At 56.6% G+C, this 23,816-nt stretch overlaps 2 protein-coding genes across 11 annotated transcripts in view; one reads left to right on the top strand and one right to left on the bottom strand.

The window, feature by feature from the left end:
* The window catches only part of Crocc (ciliary rootlet coiled-coil, rootletin), a 44,985-nt gene extending 27,651 nt beyond the window's left edge, over nt 1–17,334 (top strand). For all 9 annotated transcript variants that reach the window (XM_021159582.1, XM_029476503.1, XM_029476501.1 and 6 more), the window contains 18 exons: nt 875–1,044; nt 2,771–2,950; nt 3,533–3,667; nt 3,973–4,116; nt 4,478–4,716; nt 5,309–5,468; nt 7,527–7,694; nt 8,295–8,643; nt 11,695–11,864; nt 11,970–12,090; nt 12,317–12,480; nt 13,652–13,867; nt 14,210–14,434; nt 14,828–14,977; nt 15,272–15,472; nt 15,587–15,718; nt 15,933–16,112; nt 16,831–17,334. In XM_021159582.1, coding sequence (XP_021015241.1) covers nt 875–1,044; nt 2,771–2,950; nt 3,533–3,667; nt 3,973–4,116; nt 4,478–4,716; nt 5,309–5,468; nt 7,527–7,694; nt 8,295–8,643; nt 11,695–11,864; nt 11,970–12,090; nt 12,317–12,480; nt 13,652–13,867; nt 14,210–14,434; nt 14,828–14,977; nt 15,272–15,472; nt 15,587–15,718; nt 15,933–16,112; nt 16,831–16,917 — 3,191 coding nt within the window. In that variant the 3' untranslated portion in view covers nt 16,918–17,334. The remainder of the gene's footprint in view (nt 1–874; nt 1,045–2,770; nt 2,951–3,532; nt 3,668–3,972; nt 4,117–4,477; nt 4,717–5,308; nt 5,469–7,526; nt 7,695–8,294; nt 8,644–11,694; nt 11,865–11,969; nt 12,091–12,316; nt 12,481–13,651; nt 13,868–14,209; nt 14,435–14,827; nt 14,978–15,271; nt 15,473–15,586; nt 15,719–15,932; nt 16,113–16,830) is intronic.
* Nucleotides 17,335–17,997: 663 nt separating this feature from the next.
* Nucleotides 17,998–23,611, bottom strand: Mfap2 (microfibril associated protein 2). 2 transcript variants are annotated; one of them, XM_021159583.2, is made up of 9 exons: nt 23,551–23,611; nt 21,359–21,434; nt 20,119–20,205; nt 19,888–19,914; nt 19,701–19,781; nt 19,522–19,575; nt 18,902–18,989; nt 18,684–18,757; nt 17,998–18,495 (listed from the first exon to the last, which is right to left on the bottom strand). In XM_021159583.2, exons 2-9 carry the CDS (start codon nt 21,399–21,401, stop codon nt 18,392–18,394), a joined length of 558 nt encoding a protein of 185 aa, XP_021015242.1. In that variant the 5' UTR covers nt 21,402–21,434; nt 23,551–23,611; the 3' UTR covers nt 17,998–18,391. The 2 variants fall into 2 exon arrangements, with proteins under 2 accessions (XP_021015242.1, XP_029332367.1); XM_029476507.1 differs by lacking the exons at nt 21,359–21,434; nt 23,551–23,611 and having other exon boundaries at nt 18,051–18,495; nt 19,701–19,809; nt 20,119–20,184.
* Nucleotides 23,612–23,816: the final 205 nt, after the last annotated feature.

Genomic DNA, 23,816 nt, shown 5'->3' with positions numbered 1-23,816 from the left:
CCTTATCCAGAGCTGTCACATGGCTCCCTGAACAGGCCCTTCCCTCTCTGAGTTAGGTTCCTTTGGCACCAGAGGTAGGGGCATGGCCACCTGCCTAGCCTGTTGCCAGGATGAGGTGAAGGAGCTAGCGAAGGCCTTGGCAGAGTGCCAGCTGTGGCTGCTGCTGCTTCGTCATCAGGGAGGCTGGAGGCTTCTGAGGTCCCTAGAGAACTCTGGGCTCCATCAGCTGCTGTCGTGAATCTCAGTCCCATGGTCCCAGCCCAGGGTTCCCGCACGCTCCCTACACTCTGTACTCGGTCCTTCCAGCTCAGCACAGTAGCTTAGCACCTGCGGAGTCACACAGACCCAGGCAATGCTGTTGGGCTCACACCTGGGTGACATACACAGGTCCAGGTGGGACATGCCTCCTGCTTTGTCCCTCAGTGAGGGGCACTGTCCCTAATGGAGACACTCCATAAAGCTTGAGTGGTTGCTGGTCTTGGAGCATCGTCTTTGACGAGGATGAGGTTAAACTAACCAGGCGCATCATCCAAGCACTATGATGTGCTAGGGCGTATGGATTGCATTGACCCAGCAAGCGTGTCAGTGACAGAGTCACTGTGTCTTTGATATCCTTCTCCTCTGTGGTGCCCTTCTCACCAGCCATTCCGTCCCCTGTCCATGAGGAGAGCAGAGCCAGTGAGCCCGTGAGGCAGGTGGGGAACTGGTACCCAGAGGGGTGGTGAGCAGTGCTCTCCCTCAAGGCAGTCAGCATTGGTGCCACGAAAGCGCTCTCACCTGATTTTGCCCGTGTGGCTCATACAGCCCAAGTCTGTGGGTCCAGAGGGACATGTGACTCAGCCCTGCCTTCCTGCCATCCGTCCCTCTTGTGCAGGGGAGCTGGCAGGCCTACGGCAGCAGGTAACATCCACAGAAGAGAAGGCGGCCTTGGACAAGGAGCTGATGACCCAGAAGCTAGTGCAAGCCGAGCGGGAGGCACAGGCCTCTCTGCGGGAGCAGCGGGCAGCCCATGAGGAGGATCTCCAGAGACTGCAGCATGAGAAGGTTCGGTCCTGGGGAGGAGTGGGCAGGGCTCTGAGTCTCCCTGTCTCTGTGCTCTCCTCTGTCTTGCCCTGCCTCAGTTTCCACATCTGTGAAACAGATGCCTGCCATAGAGGATATGAGAAGGATATATAGCTGGGGGTAGCTGAGAAGGTAAGGGGTGGGGTGGTTGTCCTTATCAGATACGTAGAGCTCCAGGCCCCAAACCAGGTCTAAACCTGATGGAGACCCACAGTCATTGGAGCAAGGCCAGTGTAGCGTACAGCAGAAAGCAGGGTGTGGAGGTGTACACCTTTAATCCTAGCACCCAGAAAGCAGAGGCAGGCAGATCTCAGAGTTCGAGACCAGCCTGGTCTACAGAGTTCCAGAATAGCCAGGGCTACATGACGAGAGGCCTTGTTTCAAAACAAACAAGTGTACAGTAGAAAGCTTCTACTTGCGATGAGGTTCAGGACTGACAGGGCAGGGCGGGCCAGGGAAATCACTTGCACACTTGAGTCTGCTTGTATTTCCTGAGTTTGTGTCTGACCTTGGTCTCACTCCACTGATGCCATATAAGGTTTTTGTGCCTTCCTTTTTCCTTCCATAGAAGCAGGGATAGATTGCTATGGATCCTGTGAAAGGGTTAGCGCAGCCACCAAGTGCTTAGTACATTTCCTGGCAGTTCCTGTTACTTGAGAATCCCCAGCACGGAGTGTTTCCCAGGACAGGGCTTCAAAAACAGCCTGGGCAGGGTGGCCTCCAACAGCTATGGTCCCCGGGCAGGACTTATAGAGTGGTGAAAAAGATGCCCCCGTTGTCCCCCACCTCCACGGATTTGGGTGGAAATTACCACATATGGCCAGTAGGTGGCAGGGCAGCGCCTGAAGAAGGGCCTCACCCACCACCGGAGACAGGCAGTGCCCGCCCTCACCCTGAGAAAGCTGTCCTTGCCATGGCTGTATCATGTTCCCAGTGAGCCATGCGCTGTGGCCCCTGGCACCACCTTTCCTGGTCTTGTCAATGCCCACAAGTCTGTATTCTCTTCAGCTTCTCTGACAGTCTGGGTCCCAGAGGTTTTTTGCATCTAGCCTTATTTCCCTCTACACAACCCTCTAGCTGTCTGAACAGAGCTGGAGAGATGGACCAGCAGTTGCTGCTCTTACAGAGGACCTGGTGTCGGTTTCCAGCATCCCCACGATGGCTCACAACCATCCATAACTTCAGTTCCAGGGAATCCAATGCCACCTTCTAACCTCAAGAGGCATCAGGCGTGCACATGGTGCATAGACATACTTGCAGACAAATACTCACACACATGAATAAACCTAAAAGTTTAAAAAGTAACATTCAGGTTGTCTATCACCTGGGCTTAGGGGTCCCCATTGTCGCCTTAGCCCTCAGTGCCACAGCTCACCTGGTCAGACCAGTGCCTGTGCCTGTGGCTTTGGCCCACTGTCACCGTGTTCCAGCTTCCAGGCTACACTGCTGGCCTAGTTCTCCCTTTCCCTGGATGGCTGCTGACCATCCTCCCCAGGGCCATTCCTGTTCTCAGCCCAGGCCACTAGGGTTCCCTGTTGTCTTCACAGACCTGAGGTGGCCTCAGCACAGCTTCCAGTGCCCTGCCCTGCAGTGACCTGGTAGCATGGCTCTTAGTTCTGGGGTATTTGTGCCTTCTTCTGACCCAACGTCTGCAAGGAACCTTGTGGGCCCCTCCTAGTGTGTCACATAGCCCTGCTCTGGCCCTCAGGAGGCTGCATGGCGGGAGCTTCAGGCAGAGCGGGCCCAGCTGCAGGGCCAGCTGCAGCAGGAGCGAGAGGAGCTGCTGGCGCGGATGGAGGCCGAGAAGGAGGAGCTGAGTGAGGAGATCGCTGCACTGCAGCAGGAGCGGGACGAGGGCCTGCTGCTGGCGGAGAGCGAGAAGCAGCAGGTCTGTGAGCCGGGGAGGGGGGCGGGGAGTAGGGGGACGGCTCTGGGACTCCCCACCTCTGCCCAGCACACCCCCACCCAGCAGCTAGGAGTGCAGGAAGCAGCCAGTTTCTTCCAGGGTCTCAGCTCTCACTGCAGGGCAGGAGAGTTGGAGGCCTAGCACAGTGACAGTGACAGGTGACACAAGGCTGTCTCCTGTCTCTGCTTGCCTCAGGCTGGATGCCTCTGGGCAGGACCCACAGGCACTTAATGATCCTTCCAAATTGTTAATTCTTGGTTTTCTGTAAGGTAACAGAGCAGGTCCGACTTGATTATCTCCTGCTTTGTCACCCTGGGCAAATCACAGTCTTCCTGAGCTACAGCTTTCTCATCTGTAACCGAGACTCAAGGAAGATTTAGTTAGCTCTGTAGATCATGTCCACACCCAGGCTCTGCTGCTGTTCCTTAGCGGGGGACTCCAGTGAGCAGGCGCCTCTGCCCTTCGTCCTCCCGCTGTGGGCCAGTGTTGCGAGCCAGCACCAGCGGAAGGCTAGGAGAAAGGCCCAGCCACACACTAAGGCCTGTCATCCTTGCCTCTGCCTAGGCCTTGTCCCTGAAGGAGTCCGAGAAGACGGCGCTGTCGGAGAAGTTGATGGGAACGCGGCACAGTCTGGCTGCCATCTCTCTGGAGATGGAACGGCAGAAGCGAGATGCCCAGAGCCGGCAGGAACAGGACCGGGTAGGTAGGCAGCCCAGCTGGGCCTGTGACCAAGGGGAAACCAGCATGGCTTGAAAGAGCTTGTTAGAGTGGAGGGCCTGGAGATGCTGCCAGGTGTGTGGAAGGTCCAGCCCTTCCTTCAGGACCCCCAACTGAAGGAGGTGGCCACCACCTTGGTGAGGCTACTAGTATAGAGAGGTGAGCTTCAAGGAAGGCACCGAGGTTTGGTAGGCCCCTGGGAGGGGTAGTCCCGGGGTTGAGCAGTGCAGCGGGGTGGGTGTTGGGGGCCACGTCAGGAATAAGCGTGAGGATCTTGGTCACTTCAGAACACACTGAACGCCCTGACATCTGAACTTCGAGACCTCCGGGCCCAGCTGGAGGAAGCCACTGCCGCCCATGCCCAGACGGTGAAAGAACTGGAGGAACAGATGGGGAACCTGGGCCGGCAGCGGGAGGCCTGCATGCGGGAGGTGAGCTGATGCTGCTGTCCTGGCATCACTGAGGGCTGCTGTGTGTATGCTGGGGCTGGTTCTGGGAGTCCTCCTGCCTGCGTGAGGACAGACAATGGTTACCTCAGAGAGGGGGCTGTAAACAGTCATTAGGCACCTGATGTTTGCAAGGGGGCTTGGGGGACTCATGTCAAGTTCAGGCACTGCTGAGCCCAGCATATCTTGCCCCATACCTACTGTAACTTAGGTCAGCTACTCACCATAGATCAATGGGGCAGTGTTGGGACCACGATATCCCCTAGCCAGGGAGGGAGGTGGCCTACTGGCCCCTCTCTGCCATGGTCCTAGCCTGAGGGGCCCTGACCCCATTCTGGACTCACAGGCAGAAGAGCTGAGGACTCAGCTGCGTGTGTTGGAGGACACCCGCGATGGGCTGCGGAGGGAGCTGCTGGAGGCTCAGCGTAAGGGTCGGGACAGTCAGGACAGTTCCGAAGCCCATCGCCAAGAGGCTAGTGAGCTGCGGCGCAGCCTGAGTGAGGGCGCCAAGGAGCGGGAGGCCCTGCGGCGGTCCAACGAGGAGCTGAGGTCTGCAGTGAAGAAGGCAGAGAGCGAGCGCATCAGGTGAGAGCGGCAGGGGACTGCCTGCTTCCCGTGCCCCATTCTCTAACTCAGTGGCCCTCAACCTTCCTAAGGCTGTGACCCTTTAATACACTCTTCATGGTGTGTGACCCCAACCATAAAGTCATTTACACTGCTACCTTATAACTGTAGTTTTGCTACTGCTATGAATTGTTATGTATCTGATAGGCAGATGGTATCTGATATATGACTTCTTCATCCCGCAAACGGTTTGCGACCCACAGGTAGAGAGAGAACCACTGCTCTAACTGAACCTTGGCCCAGACCTCACTTCACCCCATGGTTAGGGAATCGTGTAGATGGTGCAGCCTACCACAGAGAATGGACAGGTGGCAGCAGAGAGATTGGGTCACACTCAGGCCTCCCCTGTGTCGGTCACCCTGGAAACTGAACCCCCACCAGAGTCACTGATGTGCCTCTCTCTTCCTCCCAAGGCTGTTCCCTAGCCGCACTATGTCACTGCAAGGATAGTCATGTGGGCAGGTGCTTAGGCTATCTCGAGGCCAGACCAACTCAGACTCAGGGCAAGCCTTGGGCACAGAACTACTGTCCCAGAACAGCCTCTGCCTTGCAGCCTGAAGCTTGCCAATGAGGACAAGGAGCAGAAGCTGGCCCTCCTGGAAGAGGCTCGCGTGTCTGTAGCCAAGGAGGCTGGAGAGCTGCGGGCCTCACTGCAGGAGGTGGAGCGATCCCGGCTGGAGGCTCGACGTGAGCTGCAGGAGCTTAGGCGACAGGTACGTCCCTGGCTTCCGCCCTTCCACAGGCTCTGGCCAGCAGCACCCGTTTCAGGAGACCAGTTCTACTGTGTGTAAAAGCAAAATCTTTTACCTGCCCTTGGCCTTCACGCGTATGTGATTGACTTTTTCTGGGGAGACACAATACCCTGCCCCCACATACACCAGCTCACCCCAGAAGGGAACCCACGGCAGACCAAAGTAGTGGTTGTACCAAATGTCTAACCTGATGAACCAGTGGGTTTTGACTGGGGTTACTGCAGGCTTTGAGGGATCCTCTGCCTGTGAACCTCTGTGCCCTGGCTCATATTCAGACTTAAGTGTCCCTAGAGGGAGCCTTAGCATCTTGTCCAGTTTTAAAGAAGCCTGACCAGTAAGTAAAAGACCAGCTCCCAGGAGCTGGGCCAAGCAAGCAAGCTGACCTAGAGCTCAGTACTTACTTCTACCGGCCGTGTGCTATCTCCATCTCTACTTACCTTAGTGTTGTAAGGTTACCCGCACATGGTGGGGCATGTAATCCCAGCTACTATGGACACTAAGACCGGAGGGTCATAGGTTCAAGACCTGCCTGGGTGGTAAGACTGGTCCAAGAGCAGTGTCAGCTTACTGAGACTCTGTTCAAAGTCAAATCTCACCAGCTCGGTGAGAGGAGCACTGCCGAAAGCCCTGCCTTTGCAACATACAACTGCCAAGAAATGAAAGTCGGGGCTGGAGAAATGGCTCCGTGGTTAAGAGAGCTTGCTGTTCCTAACCTGGGTTTCATTCCCAGCACCTACATGGCAGTTCCGTGTCTATAACTGCAGTCCCGGGGCATCCAGGACTCTCTTCTGACCTCCACAGGCACATATGGTACACAAATGGACATGCAGGCAAAACACTCATACACGTAAAAATAACAAAGTAAGATTTTTAAAAAGGAAAATATCCATAAGAGGCTGGGGGTGCAGCTCTGTAGCAGGGTGTTGCTCAGCATGTGCAAAGTTTGTGTTTGATTCCCAGCACAAGATGGGAGACACATGCATACACACACACACACACACACACACACACACACACACACACGGAACATGAACGTTGCGGTGTGCTCCAGCCAGACTTTGTGAACTTCATGGGATTATCATGTGTCAGAAAATACTGTTTCCTCTCTGATTCTGTTTCATTTTGTTTTGTCCCAGCCATTTTGTACCATTTGAAAAGGATGGAGAGCCATCCTTACCTTAGCAGAGACAGGAGATAGCTCAACTTGTCTGCAGGCTGTGCTGAGCTGACCTCTGACTTGATCTCCCCCTGTCACCAGCAAGGCTCAGTCAACACTGGAAAGTTCAGGCTTCCCATTCTAGAAGGCCTAAGGAACAGGACCCAGTCTCCCTGACCTCAGTGGAGGCAGTGTGTGATAGCCAGAGACTGATACTCTGAGGTAGATGGTCCTCCTGGAAATGACACCTTCCCACCTAGGCTGCTCGCCCAGGGCCCTCAGGAGGACTGCCTGTGTTAGGCTCTGGCTGGGGCGGTGTGAAGGCTCCCTGGTCGGTCCTGCCCTGCTATAGTTCTGTAGGTGAGTGGACCCTGCCCCATCTGCTCCTAGGAGGAAACAGACTTAAAATAGACCCTCATGTTCCCCTTGCCTGGGATCAGACCCGTCTGCAGCTTGTGGGCTGTGTAGTAGGCAAGTCATTCCAACACCCTGGCCTCTTCTCTTCCATTATATCAGGTTAAACTCACAGGGACAAATGAAGGTCGGCTTGGTTGGTGTAGGTATGTGGACCAGCTAGGCACACGAGCACTCTATGGCTGCCTCTGTAGCAGTGAACAGAGACTCTGGGAGCTGTGGTGCCCAGCTGTAGTCACTTGAGCAGTTGGATGTCAACTCAACCTCTTGGAGCTGTTGCCCCTCCCCAACCTACCCAATGAGTGACCTGAGCTCTGCGAGTTCACCAGGGCAGGCTCCTGTGGGTCAGGAGTTAAGGTGATGCCTGTGTCCTAGGTCAGTCCGTCCCGGAGCCTGCTGGCCAGGACTGGGCAGACCTGCAGGGCCTCCCTGCCTGTTCTGGTTCACAGATGAAGACACTGGACAGTGACAATGGCAGGCTGAGCCGGGAGCTGGCAGACCTGCAGGGCCGCTTGGCCCTGGGCGAGCGGACAGAGAAGGAGAGCCGGCGAGAGGCCCTGGGCCTGCGGCAGAGGTTGCTGAAAGGCGAGAGCAGCCTGGAAGCCCTGAAACAGGAGGTAACTGGGCAGGAGGGTGGGCTGGCCAGAGGAGGGTGGGTCATTGCAGGCCTGACTTCCCTGCAGAGTGAGACCCTCTCAGTTGTATTAGTACTAACAACTGAAAGAACTGTAGACCCAATGTGTGCAGATCGCCAAGAGGTGGTGGGGAGGCTCTGAAGACAGCCTTGCTTGATTCTCCCACAGCCTGCACATGAGGTAGGTAATGTGAGCCCCATTTTACCAGGATAACCAGACAGGCTCAGAAAGGTCAAGGCATCTGCCCAATGTCACACAGCCACCAGGTCTCCTGGTGGGCACTCGCTCTCTGTGCTTCTGCATTCTTCTCTGTCAGTTGCGAGATTTGGTGAGAGGAGGGTGCTGTGCTCACTAGAGGGGCTTTCCTGGGGAACCCAGGGAGGCGCCTGCTGGAGGTGACTGACAGGTGGCTCCTTCTCACCAGAGGACAGCTGTAATGCCTCAAGTCTGTGATGGATGGCCTTTACCGGTGTAGCCCTTCTCTGTGCCTGTCTCTCCCCTCCTCCCCGAGTGGAGAGCACTAAGACACTAGTGGTTGGGACTGGGGCCGTCTTGTGACTTGCGGCTTTATCCCCACCCCAGCTCCAGGGTTCCCAGAGGAAGCTGCAGGAGCAAGAGGCCGAGTTCCGGGCGCGTGAGCGAGGCCTGTTGGGCTCCCTGGAGGAGGCGCGTGGTACCGAGAAGAGGCTTCTGGACTCTGCTCGCAGCCTGGAGCTGAGGCTGGAGGCAGTGCGGGCAGAGACCTCGGAGCTGGGGCTGCGGCTGAGCGCGGCCGAGGGCCGGGCGCAGGGCCTGGAGGTCGAGCTTGCCCGCGTGGAGGCGCAGCGGCGGGTGGCCGAGGCCCAGCTAGGCGGCCTGCGCTCCGCCCTGCGCCGGGGCCTGGGCCTGGGCCGAGTGTCCAGCTCCCCAGCCCGGGAGGCGCCTGCTGGAGGTGAGTCTGTGAGTCCACCCGGGTGCGGTGGCTCTCTGAGGCCACGCCCCCTCCCGGACGGGACTCCTGCGTAGCCTTGCTAGGGAGGGATTCTTTTTTTTTTTTTTTTTTTTTTTAAGATTTATTTATTTATTATATNTAAGATTTATTTATTTATTATATGTAAGTACACTGTAGCTGTCTTCAGACACTCCAGAAGAGGGCGCCAGATCTCGTTACGGATGGTTGCGAGCCACCATGTGGTTGCTGGGATTTGAACTCTGGACCTTCGGAAGAGCAGTCGGGTGCTCTTACCCACTGAGCCATCTCGCCAGCCCTAGGGAGGGATTCTTACCATTCCTTTGCCTTCTCTGAGTCTTAGAGCCTCATCTTCTTCATGTGTTTGTGTGAGCGCCTGTGTATATGTGTGTACACGTGCATGCCTGGTGCTGGGAGAGCCCAGAAGAGGGCATTAGATCCTGTGGAATTGGAGTCACCAAAGGGAGTTGTGAGCTGCCATGTGGGCGCTAGGAATCAAACCTAGGTCTTCAGTAAGAGTGGGTGGTGTAGCAGGTCAGTGGAGGCCCACACCAGATCTCTGAGTTCAAGGGCAGCCTGGCCTGCAGAGAGTTCCAGGACAGCCAGGGCTACATAGTTAGAAACCCTGCCTTGAAAACCAACAATGACAACAACAACAAAGGCAGCCAGTGCTCTCAACTTCTCTCTCCAGACTGGAACCCCACCTTCCTAATGGGTCTCTAGCCTGGCATTTCAGTTCTGTACCCCACACCAGGCCAGGGGTCCCCAAATCACCCTCTTTTGAGGCACAGCCAGGGCTGACCTTTTCCCAGAGGTGCATAGAACCATTCGCACATTCAGTCCTCACCAAGCACCTAGTGTGTGTGTGCACAGCGTGCCACTGGACTAGCACAGGAAACAGGTTGACAGACAGGTCTCTTAGGAAGCTTGAGTCTAGATGTAGGAAGAGCATGTGAAGGAGAGAGAGAATGTGCTGGCTGCAGCGGGCAAGCAGAAGTGAAGGAGAGACTGCTGGTTACTGCAGCCTCTGTGAGAGCTCGCAGCTCCTCAGAACATTGAAATAGAGTCGTTAATGACAGGAGACCCGACATTCCCACTGCTCGGTGCAGAGCTAGAAAGAACTGCAAGCACGAGTGTGGTAGACACGCCCACAGCAGAATCTAGCGCAGATTGTTCCCAGTAGGCAAACAGCCGTCAGCAGGAGCACATAGGCAAGAATCCAGCCTGTCCAGTAGTATTCAGCCGTTAAAAGGAATGACTTCTTACACATGCTGCAATGCAGATCAGCCCTGAAACGTTGCACTCAGTGAGTAAGAGGACAAACATGAGTCCCTCGCGGAAGAGTCCATAGAAAGAGCAAGCGGATTCAACATTACCAAGATCAGGAAGGAGGCAGCGAGAGCTGCTGCTTCAAACCTGGTTTCTGCCTGGTTCTCTTGGTTGGCCAGGCCTGCTCTGTCAAGGCACTGTGGTCCTCAGTACCATGAGAATAGACTCCCCAGATCCAGGGATGCTTGTGGCCTCGTGACATTGTGTGGGTTCAGTGTTCACGTTGTTTTGTCTCGGTTTTCAGAGCAGGGTCTCATTCTAGGCTGTCCTGGAACTTACTGTAGCCTAAGCTGGCCTTGTAATCAGGAAGTCTTCCTGTCTCAGCCTCCCAAGTGCTAGGAATACAGCCATGTGCTACCATGCCTGGCTGTCTTGAAGTATTGTCGTAGGTATTTGATCCATCTGATAGATTTCTTAGGAACAGTGGGCTAGTTGTCACACAGTTAGCAGCTTAACATACAGAATTGTCTGTTTGACTCTCTCAAAAGCCAGAAGCTGAGGGCTGAGGGCCACAGCCCCTCTGAGGGTGCTGGTGGGATATGTACACAGTAACACAGCTCTAGTGCTCACATGGCTTCTGGGTCATCCCTTTTTATAAGGACAGCATGTGGATATACTCCATCCCTCCCAGGTCACACCTTACAGGGGTTACGGTGGGCGGACACAGCTCCATCAGCATGGCGCCTATCCGATTCATTCAGGAGCCTGGGCTTGATCCCAGCACTGCATAAAATTGGACATGAGGAAGCATACCTATGATCTTCATGCTCAGAAGACTGAGGCAGGAGGATTGTAAGTCCTGTCCAGCCTGAGCTACATTATGAGACCCACACCCATCTAGAAAAGGAAGAGGGGCTTGTGGATCTCAGTGGCAGGGTACTTACCTAGCACACTCAAGGCCCTGGGCTCAGGCATAACACCCACAGAGCAAAAAGCAAACAAAGATTAAAGCAACACATTTCAAATAATATATATTTTGTCAGAAACAAAAGGCAAAACAAAAATGCAAGGGAGGTAGAGCTGTTTGCTGTGCAGACCAGCATCCTGCGCAGCTCTGGTGAGCAGGGGAAGGGAGCGCAGAGGCCCTGGGTCCATTGCCAGCGCTCCCATGGCTGCTCACAGCTTTCCTTAACTCCAGTTCTAGGGGTCTGACTCCTTCAGGCTCCATGGGCACAGCACACTTGTGGCACACACATACATGCAGGCAAAACGCCCATACACGTACAATACAAATAAGCGGGGTTTGATGGTGGGTGTCTTTAATCCCAGCAATGAGGAGGCAGAGGTAAGCAGATCTCTGGGAGTTTGAAGCCAGCTTGATCTGCATAGTGAGTTCTGGGATAGCCAGGGCTGCAAAACAGAGGGGGGGAGGGGAGAGAGAGAGAGAAAATGAGAATGAAAAGAACTACTTTATTTTTAAAAATAAGGAAGTTGGGCTTGAGTGGGTGGTAGTGGTGCACGCCTTTAATCCCAGCACTAAGGGCAAAGGTAGGTTGATCTCTTGAGTTTGAGCCCAGCCTGGTTTACAGAGCAAGTTTCAGGATAGCCAGGTCTACACAGAGAAACCCTGTCTGGGGGAAAAGGGGGTGGGGGATGGGGCAGGCTTAGGCAGGAAGAGAACCCAGCTCACTTTGGGTTGGGAACTCCCAATGGGTATCCACCACCCAGTGCCTGCTGTGCTCCTAACTATATATTCCCTTCCAGGAAGTGGGGATGGTCTCAGCAGCCCCAGTCCTTTGGAATATAGCCCTCGGTCCCAGCCCCCATCTCCAGGGCTCATTGCCTCCCCGGCACCTCCAGACTTGGACCCAGAAGCTGTGCGTGATGCCCTCCGAGACTTCCTGCAAGAGCTGCGGAGCGCCCAGCGGGAACGGGTGAGACTGGTGAAGATGACCGGGTGGGGAGACCAGGGCCTAGGAAAAGAGGAGCCGTGTTGGTCTGAGCAGAGGTCCTCCTCTGTCTCTCTGTTGGGGATACAGGATGAACTTAAGGTCCAGACCAGCACCCTGAGCCAACAGCTGGCCGAGATGGAGGCAGAGAGAGACCATGCAGCCTCAAGGGCCAAGCAGCTGCAGAAGGCAGTTGCTGAGAGCGAAGAAGGTGGGTCTTCCCTCTGCGTCCCTCTCCCCTCCTACGCTCCTAGCAACTGAGGTGGGAGGCTGGGGAATTGGTGTCCTGTCCTATGACCTGACTCGGGAGACCTTCCCTGGACAGCCCCAATGGGCCCAAACCTACAGGCCCTCTATGGTCCAGGCAGAGCTTGGAGAGGGTGGGGTACAGATTGGGCCTTCCTGGCTTGCCTGATGGGACTGGGTGGTGGCCACAGCCTGGCGCAGTGCAGACAGGCGGCTGAGCGGGGCCCAGGCAGAGCTGGCACTGCAGGAAGAGAGTGTGCGACGTAGCAAGCGGGAGTGCAGGGCCACGCTGGACCAGATGGCAGTGCTGGAGAGGAGCCTGCAGGCCACCGAGAGCGAGCTCCGAGCCAGCCAGGTGGGCAGGAGTGGAGGGCCCGTGGGAGCAGGCCCCAGGGTTCTCTGTGGTCCTCTGCCTGAGACACAGCCTGTGGGGACAGCCTGTGGCTCTTCCCTTGGAGCAGATGCTAGTCCTGTGTTGAGTGTTCATGTGCTTCAGGGAGAAGGGCTTGGGCCTGAGTCAGACAGAGGTTCAGATCTGCCATGGAACAGCCTGCTCTCCAGCTGTCACCCCTGGGTGGGGGTCACCTGTAATCGCCACACAGAGGCAGTACTTATAAACTTTGGGCCAGGACCTGGATCTCTGAATGTCTGCACAAATGGTGGCACATTGTTTGATGTGTAGGTTTCTGCATGTCTGTGTCTGGGGCAGAAAGCCCAGGCCTTGTGTGATGATAGTCCAGCCTCTCACAGCTGAAGCCCCCTGCCCTCTCCAGCCGCCCCGCCCCCGCCCTGGCTGGGGCCAAGCTGGGGCTGGAACTGGATTGTTGTGTCTGCAGCTTCAGCTTTGGCTCGGGGCCCAGCAGCCCCTGGGGCCTGGGAGGAGGCCAGGAACAAAGCTGGGTGGGATCCAGAATGGGGGCCCCTCTTACCCACAGGCCAGCCAGGGCAGGGAGGGCTGTGGAGAAGCACAAAGCAGGACCAGTGAGTCTCAGGGTATGCGTGTGGATCGAATGGTCCCAAGTTCTCCCTGCCCCGTGTCCACTCTGAAGCTCCCTCTGCACGGTGTCCTGAGCAGGGAGGTCAGACCATCCATGAAAACTCGGAGCGGGGGGGCCCTGCTCCTCCACAGGAGCTGCCAGGTTCAGCTCAGGTTTCAGACGTGTTTCCAGCCATGTCTGGAAAGCCCTTTTGTAGAGCAGGGAAGGGTCCAGCGTCTACATTCTGCAACTCCCTCCCCAGGGAGTTTATGAGGCCCCAGGTAGTAGTGTCACCTCTGGACCGGGCTTCCCCCCCCCCCAGTACAGACATATTGTAGTCACATGACACCTTAGCTTCTGCTTAAAGAAAACGACTCTGGGACCTTCATATCTGCTTAGCCTGTGACAAATGGGGAAACTGAGGCCCCAGCAGTGACAGGCTAGTCCCAAGTCACACAGTCCTTGAGGCTAACCCTGCTTTGTCCCAGTGGTACAGAGGAGTGTGGGGAGGCATGGGGTGGCATTGGGGCTGAGCCTTGCTACCTACAGGAGAAAGTCAGCAAGATGAAGGCCACTGAGGCGAAGCTGGAAAGCGACAAGCGGCGGCTGAAGGAGGTGCTGGATGCCTCTGAGAGCCGCTCCATCAAACTGGAGCTGCAGCGGCGCGCTCTTGAGGGCGAGCTGCAGCGCAGCCGCCTTGGCCTGGGGGACCGGGAGGCCCATGCGCAGGCCCTCCAGGATCGGGTGGACTCCCTACAGAGACAGGTGGGCCCTCTCCCTCCAAGTCACACCTACATGGCCCCTGCCTAGCTATGTCCAGGCACTGTGCAGCCCCCTCCCAAGTCTGTGAGGACGGCTTTTCACCGTCAGCTTTCAGAGGCAGACAGGTGGAGTTTCAGAGGGGTGGTGTCCTTGCCTGTCAAATAGCCAGGTTGACCGAGTTCTGGACAGGGTGATCAACCCACAGTGGGGTGAGGCCAGGCTACAGTAGGCTGAACTGGTGGGGGTCTGGATGAGGTGCAGAGAGAGCTGAGAGGCATGGGTTCACACTCCTGTGGACATCACAGTGGGAAGGGAGCCCTCAACCGTCCCCTACCTTCCCAACAGGTGGCAGACAGTGAGGTGAAGGCAGGGACCTTACAGCTGACAGTGGAGCGGCTCAGTGGGGCACTGGCCAAGGTGGAGGAGAGCGAGGGGAGCCTGCGGAGCAAGGTGCAGAGCTTGACAGATGCCCTGGCCCAGAGCAGCGCCAGCCTCAGCAGCACTCAGGACAAGAATCTGTACCTACAGAAGGCCTTGAGTACCTGTGAACATGACCGCCAAGTGCTACAGGTCTGGGGGCTCCGTGGGCTCCGTGGTCTTCTAGTGAGGGGCCAGTGAAAGAGGCAGCCAATAAGAACAGGTGTGGAGGGACCTGAGAGTTGGCCAATGGGGCTGTCAGTCAGGAATTCTGGTCTTGAGGTAGGAATGAGCCAAAGGAATTAGCCAGTCATGAAGCTTAGGGGGGGAAGCTGCCCCACCAGTGAGAGAAGAAACCGGCTAGTAGGGGTATCAGTGGCTGTCACCTTCACACAGGTCAGTGAATGTGACTGGCCACAGGCTAGACCAGTTAGGTGCTCTGCCCTCCAGATGGGTAGACCTTGAGCCTTCGGAGAACTATACATCAGAGGAAAACCTTTTCTCAGGCTGGCAGTCTGGCTTGGTACCATCAGCCCTATCTCCTAGGAACGGCTGGATGCAGCCAGACAGGCATTGTCTGAAGCGCGAAGGCAGAGCAGCTCCCTGGGTGAACAGGTGCAGACTTTGAGGGGCGAGCTGGCCAGCCTGGAGCTGCAGCGGGGCGATGCTGAGGGCCAGCTGCAGCAGCTGCAGCAGGTGAGGCCTGGAGGGCCTCTAACTCTAGGGGTGGCCTGTGTGGCCCTTGGCATAGGGTGGGTAACCCATTTCAACTTCACCCCAAACCTTGACCCAGCCACCTATGAAGAACCATGGCTCATCTGACTCGCTCCCATATCCCTCCAAGAACCACGTGGCCTCAACTCTTTCCGTACACAGGCCTCACAGTTGTCTGCTATATGAGTGGGCACCGTGGGCCAGCACCTTTGTCCCCACGTTGAGATGGTCACCCTGAGGTGTGGTGGGATGAAGGCCTGCCTGCTTGTGCTGCAGGCGCTGCGACAGCGGCAGGAAGGGGAGGCCATGGCTCTGCGCTCCGTCCAGAAGCTACAGGAGGAGCGGCGCCTGTTGCAGGAGCGCCTGGGCAGTCTGCAGCGAACCCTGGCCCAGCTGGAAGCTGAGAAACGTGATCTGGAGCGCTCAGCCCTGCAGCTCAACAAGGACCGTGTGGCCCTCAGGAAGACACTGGACAAGGTGCCTGCTGTGCTGGGACATCCCTAGGTTTCCCGGGTCTCCTCTTGTCAGATTATCTACAGAGCTCCTGTGAGCCAGCCCCAAGAGCCATGCCTGCTCTATATTCTTACCTAGGTGGAGCGGGAGAAGCTTCGAAGCCATGAGGACACCCTGCGCTTGAATGCAGAGAAGGGCCGCCTGGACCGCACACTCACTGGAGCTGAGCTGGACCTGGCCGAGGCCCAACAGCAGATCCAACATTTGGAGGTCAGCCTGCCCCTCTGCCAGCCTGGCCCCCAGTGCCATTTCCATGCAAAACACAAGAAGTCCTGGGGGTGGGGGTGGCCCGTGGCGTGAGCTTCACCTGGGACCCTGACCCAGGATTGGAAAGCGCGCTGTCCAAGTAGCGAGATAAGGGAGGAGAGACTGTCGCTGCCATGCACGCTGGGTCTGAACCGTGATTGGCAGCCCCTGTCTGTAGACACAGGTGGAGGTAGCCCTGGAGGGGAACCACAATCAGGTCCAGGCAGAGGCGGGTGAGCAGCAACTGGAACTGCAACAGGAGGTTGAACGCCTGCGCAGTGCCCAGGTACAGACGGAGCGTACACTGGAGGCACGGGAGCGGGCCCACCGCCAGCGGGTGTCAGGGCTCGAGGAGCAGGTACAGTGGTCTCCCCTGAGAGAAGGCAGGGCCGGGGTGGAAGTATGGGGCTGGAGGGGAGGACTGGTCATGACCTCTACAACTTGAAAAGGGCAAGCAGATCGCTGCTGTACCAGCCCCAGCCTCAGTATCTCGGGGCCTAGGGCTTACTCTCTGGCTCCAAGCCATCAGACCATCTCCCTCTATGGCATGCTTCCCTTAGCAGCCTCAGGCTCTCTGAGTAACCTGGGATCCCAGGGCAAAGAGGCCTCTTTCCCAGGAACGCTAGCAAGAGCCCAAGGAGATGACGCCTACTGGCCAGTGATGTCACTTCTGGCTGGCCTGGTGTAGAGCATGGCTGCTTGGATGGGCCCAGCTTGGTCACAGACACAGGCAAGAGCCTGGCCCAGCCAGATCTCCCTTGCCTCTCTCTGGTCCTCCTTAGGCCAGGGTCCTCTTCTCATAGTGCCAGGACTCCTAGACAGCCCAGTAACGGCAGGGCTGGGAGCAGACACAGGGGTCTTGCTCTGTGGAACGATGCTAGGCAGAGGTGCTTCACATGGCCCAGCCTCTGAAAGGATAAGGATGCCAGAGCATAGACACCTAACTGCCATGAGGGGCAAAAGAGAAGCAGAGGCCTTCCGGCCCTCAGGCGGCAGGTGGCATAGGCCCTGTTCTCTCAGCCCCCGTTCTCTGAAGGCAGCTGGGGCCTGGGTTGCTGGGCCCTTCTCTTCTCCAGGTATCCACACTGAAGGCACAGCTACACCAGGAGCTTCGCAGGAGCTCGGCATCTGTCTCCCTACCCTCTGGCACCCCTGAGAAATGAGACCCTTCTAGTCCTGAGCAGGTCCCCTGGGCAGGAGAGAGACACTTTGTAGCATAGCCTGCCCAGGGCCTGGTCATCAGAGTGCTGTGTGAGGGAACTGGGGTGGCAGAGATGATGGCTTCTCAGAGTTGCTACAACCTGTACTACCCCGGGCCTCTCCTGGAAGAGCCTCTTGATGGCCCAAGGCTGTCCTGCATGAGCCAGCCAGGGGCCAGGGAGAGCACTTGTTTCCGTCAGCAGCAGAACAAGTCTACTACCCCAGAAAGGCTACCTGAGCCAGAGCAGCCCCCAGCGTCTGTCCTTGACATCCTGTCAGAAGCTCCCGCGTGACCTTAGAGCCCTTGTATTTTTATACTTTTTTATAATGTTGACTGTGGAGAGCGTTTGTGCTTTTTGTAACGTGACCTGTTTTCTAGATTTGGCTGTCCACTCAAATGCTTCCTCTATCTGGGAGGGTGGGGGCTGAGGCTTCGGTTAGCTGAGCTCAGCAGCCTCACAGGGCGTGGTGAACCTCTTTCTCCATCTGGCCTCGAGCCGAGGGTGCTGTGCCCGCCCCCATGAGCTTGGGTGCCCTCTGGATAGTGCCAGGGCTCAGAGACAGCTTGGTCTAAGGCACCAGGGCAGGGCTGGCTGTGCACCATCTCGCCCTGGCTCTGTTGAGTGATGCTGGCCAGAAGCGCTCCATGTGGCAGTCTGTGCTCCTGTGTCATGGTGTGACAACACTGAGGCTCACAGAGCACCTGACACCACTGCTGTGAGCCTCTGGGGGACAGGGGTTTTACCCATTACATAGACCTGTCAGGAGGGACCCCCAGAACAGCACAGGAAACACTCACAGTGACCCCTGGTGCTCACAGGAAGAACCAAAATGCCTTGTGTGTTTCTACATGCCCGCGAAGAGTTGCATCTTGGGAGGGAGTGTCAGGCCCCCTCCTCTGGGTCACAGATGGAGGTAGTGTGATGTGGGACACAGAAGTAGAGCCACATGACACTCTTCTAAGGAGCTGGGTAGCCTTGTATTTGGGGCCAGCAGTATTGGTGGCAGTCAAGCTGTCCCTGGACGCAAAAGTGACCATGGTCTTTTGTAAAAACTTTTTATTATTTTATATAAAACAGAGGTGGTCCATGCCTGGGGGCGTAGGAAATCCAAGCAGACCAGCTGGGTAAGGGGCACAGCCTACCTGAGGAGACTGAGGAGGGCTGCCCCCAGGCACTGAGAAGGCACAGTGAGAAGCCCAGGCCCCACAACGAGGCCTTGGATGAACCCCACTAAGGGGTGGAGACTGGACAGTTAGGAGCCCCCACTTAAGGATGGGGAGGGATCCAAGACAGCTGTGACCACACTCCCCAGGGTAGCAGCCCACTGATGTCCGGGATGAAAGGGAGGGCAGGATGGGGAGAAAGCACCAGGTCAGGCAGGGCCTGAGGTGGATCCGAGCTGGGTCCAGGGCTCGAATCTCACACCAGCTCCACCCTAGCAGCCCCCACAGCTCCTGGCACAGGAGGCAGCCACAGATTGGCACAGGCCACTGACGGCCATCACGCCACACTTGGAGAACTTGTCTCGGCACAGGTCAGCTGTGGAAGGAGGGGAAGTCAGGGCGGGAACTCACTGCCCCATACCAATGAGGATGGAGGAGGGGAGCCTGCAGCAGCCTGCATGTGGGTCTGGGCACATATTCCATGCCAGACAGTAGAGGGACAAGATGGCCAGGTAACTAAGTGGGTGGAGGATGCTGCCAGGACAAGGGTAGAGGCCTTCCTACCTCGGAGAAGTTCCTCGTGGGCACAGACAGTGCGGACACATATTTCCTTGTTGACCACATACACTCGGCGGAGGCTAGGAGATGAACCAGGGATACTCTCAGCCACACCCTTACCTATTGCCATTGGGAGAGCCCAGGCCCAGACCCTCCCTCAGAGTTAAGCTCATCTGCCCCAATCCCCTCTTCCCTGGCTCAGAGCTGCTCCTCATAGCCCTCACCTGTAGAAGCAGACCTCGTTGAGACACTGTTTGCAAGGCTTGTGGATGGAGTAGAGGCGGGTGCATGGGTACTGTTCTTCGCGGCAGTCTGGGGACGGGTGGGTCAGACTGGAGGCTCACGAATGAGGTCTGGGTCCCCACGCACCCTCAGGCCCTGCCCAGATACCCACACAAATCCAGCACCCGGTGGGTGGCATAGGACCGCCCAGCTTTGTACCTCACACAGTCCCAGTCCCAACTGGAACACCAGCTGACAGCTACCCCACTTGGCCACTGGAATATCACACTAGCTCACAAGCTGCTACCACCCCGCTCCGTAACCAACTAAATACACAGTCTTCAGGTCCCTCCTCTCAGGCCCTCAGCTAGGTGGCACTCTGTTGGGCTTATTGGTCCTTCCTCACCTGCCCACTGGCACCACACAGCCCAGGGCTATGACACCAAGACAGTGCTGGCACCTCCCTAAGCTCTGGCCAGATGCTAGTGAGGATGCAGGGTGGGAGAGCCCAAAGCTGCCTAGGGGCAGGTCTGCCTGCTCCCCCATCTAGCATCCCACTGTGGCTAAGCCCTGCAAATCCCACAGTCCCTTTCGGAAGCCATTCCGGCTTTCTCCAGCTTACCAAGAGGGCCAGGCTCTGTAGGCTCAGTCTCCAGGTCCCCTGCAGCTGCCAGTTCTAGTGTGGGTGTGGGGAGATAGGGGTTACTGGGAAGGGGTCTCTTCAGGCCACTCCTCTCAGGGCCATCCCAAACCCTCGATCTTGAGGCACAAGAGGAGCTGGGCCTGGGAAGACAGCATTACCTGGGGTAGGGGCTGGGATGACTTCCTGTTGAACTTGCTGCTGGGACTGGAACTGCTCTTCAGGGGTCCGAGGACTCACTTCTGTAGCAGGGAGGGTGGAACAAGGCTTCTGCTCATGTTCCCCTGCAAGGTCCCCACAGGTTCCCACCAGGCGGCCGGCCCCACCCCTCCTACCCCAGACTTTTACCTTGGTAGTCATAATAGTCTGCGTTGTCTGGAAGTGAAATAGAGACAGAATGGGTGGGATCAGGCTAGCCCATGGGATCAGGCTAGCCCACGGCCCCAGGAGAGTAGGGGGACCTACCCCTGGGATCCTACCACCCTACCAAAATGGGTGCCTGGCTGACCCATGTGCGTGGGGTGAGTGGCAGGTAGGTGACATGGCAGCACTGGGGACACTGAAGGGATCATCTCTTACCAATCTGGTCGCCATAGTGGTTGTACTGGACATGGTCCGGGAATGGGGGGAGAGGATCCAGATCATATTGGCCCTGAGCCAGCAGGCCTGCCGAGGAGAGGGGGTCACATGTAGGCACCCCACATTGGGAGGACAAAGAGAAACTAGGTGGTGGTTCTAACCCTACACCCTGACAGCCTCACAGAATCCCAACTCTGAGTCCCGCCTGGGTCAGTTCCCTGCCCTTGCCAGCTCCTTTGCCCTGGGCGGCCTCCCAGCTGCTCCAGGAACTCTCCTAACATTTCAGGTCTGCCGGGTTATCTCACCCACCTTCCCTGCTGGGTCTTTCTTTCTTTCTTTCTTTCTTTCTTTCTTTCTTTCTTTCTTTCTTTCTTTCTTTCTTTCTTTCTTTCTTTCATATTTACTTATTTATTTATTTATTTATTTATTTATTTATTTATTTATTATATGTAAGTACACTGTAGCTGTCTTCAGACGCACCAGAAGAGGGCATCAGATCTTATTACAGGTGGTTGTGAGCCACCATGTGGTTGCTGGGATTTGAACTTCGGACCTTCGGAAGAGCAGTCGGGTGCTCTTACCCACTGAGCCATCTCACCAGCCCTCTTTTTTTTTTTAAAAAAATAATTTATATGTACATTGGTGTTTTGACTGCATATGTCTGTCGTAAGGGTGTCAGATCTCTTGGAACGGAAGTTACAGACAGTTACAGGCAGGTGAGCTGCCATGTGGGTGCTGGGAATTGAACCTGGGTCCTCTGGAAGAACAGCCAGTGCTCTTAACCACTGAGCCATCTCTCCAGCTTCTTGCTGTGTATTTCTATCATAGCATTCAACACGCTATGAAATTTACCAGGTCTGCTTGTCTGATATTTGCCTTGTTCCTAGCCCGGCCATGTGATGGGTGCCCAGTGTGTCCGCCTAATTCACAGCTGTATCTTCAGTACTTGGCTCACAGTAGGAAGTCGGCATAGTTGTGTTCAGTGAGTGGCTCCCAGGTCCGGCAGAGCCTTTGCAGTCCCCACTGATATCTCCTTATGTGATGGATAAGACCCCTCAAAGGCCAAGACTGTACAGAACAGTAGAGCCCTACATGGGTCTAGCACCCAGTGCCTGGACTCCCCACCTTGAGGCTCCTCCACTGTGTGGTGCAGGGCTGGAAAGGAGCTGGGCTCCAGAGTTCTGGCCGTGAGGTAAGACAAAGACTCACATGTGAGCGCCACCCCCCCCCACCTGCTTACCAGGCATGAACAGCAGGAAGAGGCAGGCGGCTCTCATGACCATGGAGTGAGGAGGCGGTGGTGGCGTTGAGGACAGCTAGAGAGAGAGGGAAGGAGAGCGAGCTAGCTGCATGCCAGCCCAGCTGGCCCCGGATGACAACACATTTCTCTCCCTGATTGCGACTATTCGAGGGGTGCTAAGAGCCAGGCATCTGGAGGCTGGGGAGGGACATCTGCAGCCATCCTCGTGTGAGGCTACAAAGCAAGTTCCAGAGCTTTTTTTTTTTTTTTTTTTTTTAAACTGGGTCTTGCCTGGAGGTGTTAGCACACACCTTTAGTCCCCGCAGAGGCAGGCAGATCTCTTAATTGAGGCCAGCTTGGTCTGGCCTACAGAATGAACGAGTTGCAGAACAGCCAAGGTTATACAAGAAGCCCTGCCTTCAAAAAAACCAAAAGAACAAAACCTCTTAACAAGTGGACCAGACACGACTCTGTCCTGCTCACTGAGGCGACCTAAGAGCCACTTATCCCACCCTGGCTGTACTCAGCTCAATCCTGTCTACCCCTGGCCCATCACCTCCCTGCATTTCTGATGGACTATGTGAATTCCAATGACCTCAGGCACATCCTCAGGGTACCAGCCCTGCCCAGCCCACAGTCAGCCACCAGCTCGGCAGCATCTGCCAGGCCTGCCACCTGCTCCCAATTAGCCCCTGGGCCCTGAGCATGGCGCTCAGCAGGAAAGCAGGAAACCACAGGCGTTCAGGCTCCAGGAGCCCCCAGAGCAGCCAGGGCTGGGCAGGACTCCCAGCTCCACCAAGACTCCTGCCAGGTCCAGGCCTCCCAAGACCTGGCTGTCTTCACTACAGACACGAGCACGCAAGCACGAGACAGGCCTGTTTTGTCTGCAGGAAGCATGGAGTAAGAGCTGGAGGAGGTGAGGGCGCCTCCGACTCCCAGCATGCTAATCAGGAGAGGCAAAGTTACTCGGGCCAGGGGTCTCGAACCTTTGACATGACACTGGATAACAAGAGTGTGGTTTTGGTGACTGGTCACAGCTTGCACAGGCTATGTTCAGGATGAGCGCAGCCTTCAGTGCTGGCTGGCTACAGAAGTGGCTGGCTATCCCCTGCCCTAGTCAGTGGATGGTGATTTCCAGATGCTGCCCACCGGCATATCCATCCAGAGGACTTCCTACCCCGTCATGGGAAGTTCTTCCATACAGCTTGAACCCCAGTTCTGATGTAGATCCCCCTGGGAATCTAGGGAGAGCAGGGGAGAGGCAGAAGCATGGTATCTAGCCTCAGTTTCCCTAAGATTTCCTGCGATTCCTTGATACTTTGCCCATTTCAGGCACCTCCCTCACACATCCTCTCTCTGGTGGGGGCTTGAGGTTCTTGTCATCTTAGACCTTTTCCCATAGGGACCACTGCTCCAAATCCCCACTCTTTGAACTCTGGGTAGCCTCCTGGTAGGGGGGGTCACCAGCTCCATCCAGACCGGAGGTTGACAATAGTAACCGATTGGCTGCCAAAGTGTGTCAGAGCCTTCCTCCCACACTCTCACCGGGCCCAGGCTTAAGGCAGGGACTGGGGCTCATTGGCTAACCGCCGCATGAAGGCATGAAGAAGAGAATAATGAATCGCTCCCAGAGGACCCAGACAAACTCTAAAACTTGAGTTTGGGAGGCCTTAAGGAGCATTCGGGATGGCTGATCCACCCCCACCTCTGGCCCTTTCCACAACTTCGGCCTTATCCCAAGCCCCAAACCCCTTGGCTCCTCTGTGGTTCTAGGGGAGGACCGGGAGACCCCTCCCTGGCTCAGACCGAGGGGGGCCCACAAGAAGCTGCAGAGCCCTGCTGTACAGCTGGGAACAATCAGCCGGCGGAAACTTGCTCAGACTCACTGGCTCTTCATCTCGGGTCTCTCTTTGTCTCCGCGACTGACCCCCGCCCCGCCCTCCACATCCCAAACGCTGGGGGGTGGAGGAAAGGGCAAAAAACTGTCCTGTCCTCCAGCACCCCCATTTCTACTGACCCCTAAGTTCCAGCTCCCTGCCTGTCCTATCTTGCATCCCCCCAACTTGCCAGATGCCCCCTCAGCATCCGCTCCATATCCTGGAACTAGGGGTCCTCGAAGTCTCTCCAGCTCCTGGATCCGAGCTCGGAGCATTGTGCTCAGACACCCCTGGACGTGCCCGACCCGCGCCTACCTGTTGGGGCCTCTGCGCTGTGCTCTAGTGCGGCTGAAAGTGCCGCCCCGCAGCCAGAGCCCCCCTATGGCCCCCAAGGCCCAAGCCCGCCCCTAGCCCGGAGTCGCTGGGTCCTAGAGAGCGCCGCCGCCACGACGCACCCTCGAGGCTCCAGCCCCTCCCCAACACCGCTGGGGCTTGGCCTGGGCCTGATACTAATAGAACCAGCCAATGGCTCATCCCTCTTTCACAGATGCCTCTTCACCCAGAGCCCAGAGGTCACGGGG

This window comes from Mus caroli, chromosome 4 (assembly GCF_900094665.2).
Source record: "Mus caroli chromosome 4, CAROLI_EIJ_v1.1, whole genome shotgun sequence".
Classification (NCBI taxonomy): domain Eukaryota; kingdom Metazoa; phylum Chordata; class Mammalia; order Rodentia; family Muridae; genus Mus; species Mus caroli.
This window is presented reverse-complemented; position numbering and strand designations above follow the sequence as displayed.

Bases quoted from the DNA above. Each gene is read 5' to 3' on its own strand.
- Mfap2 (XM_021159583.2), bottom strand. From the start codon at position 21,401: ATGGTCATGAGAGCCGCCTGCCTCTTCCTGCTGTTCATGCCTG. The intron at 20,206-21,358 runs GTAAGCAGGTGG...TCTCCTCGGCAG, and splicing joins CTTCCTGCTGTTCATGCCTG to GCCTGCTGGCTCAGGGCCAA. The intron at 18,758-18,901 runs GTGAGGGCTATG...TTCATCTCCTAG, and splicing joins AACGAGGTCTGCTTCTACAG to CCTCCGCCGAGTGTATGTGG.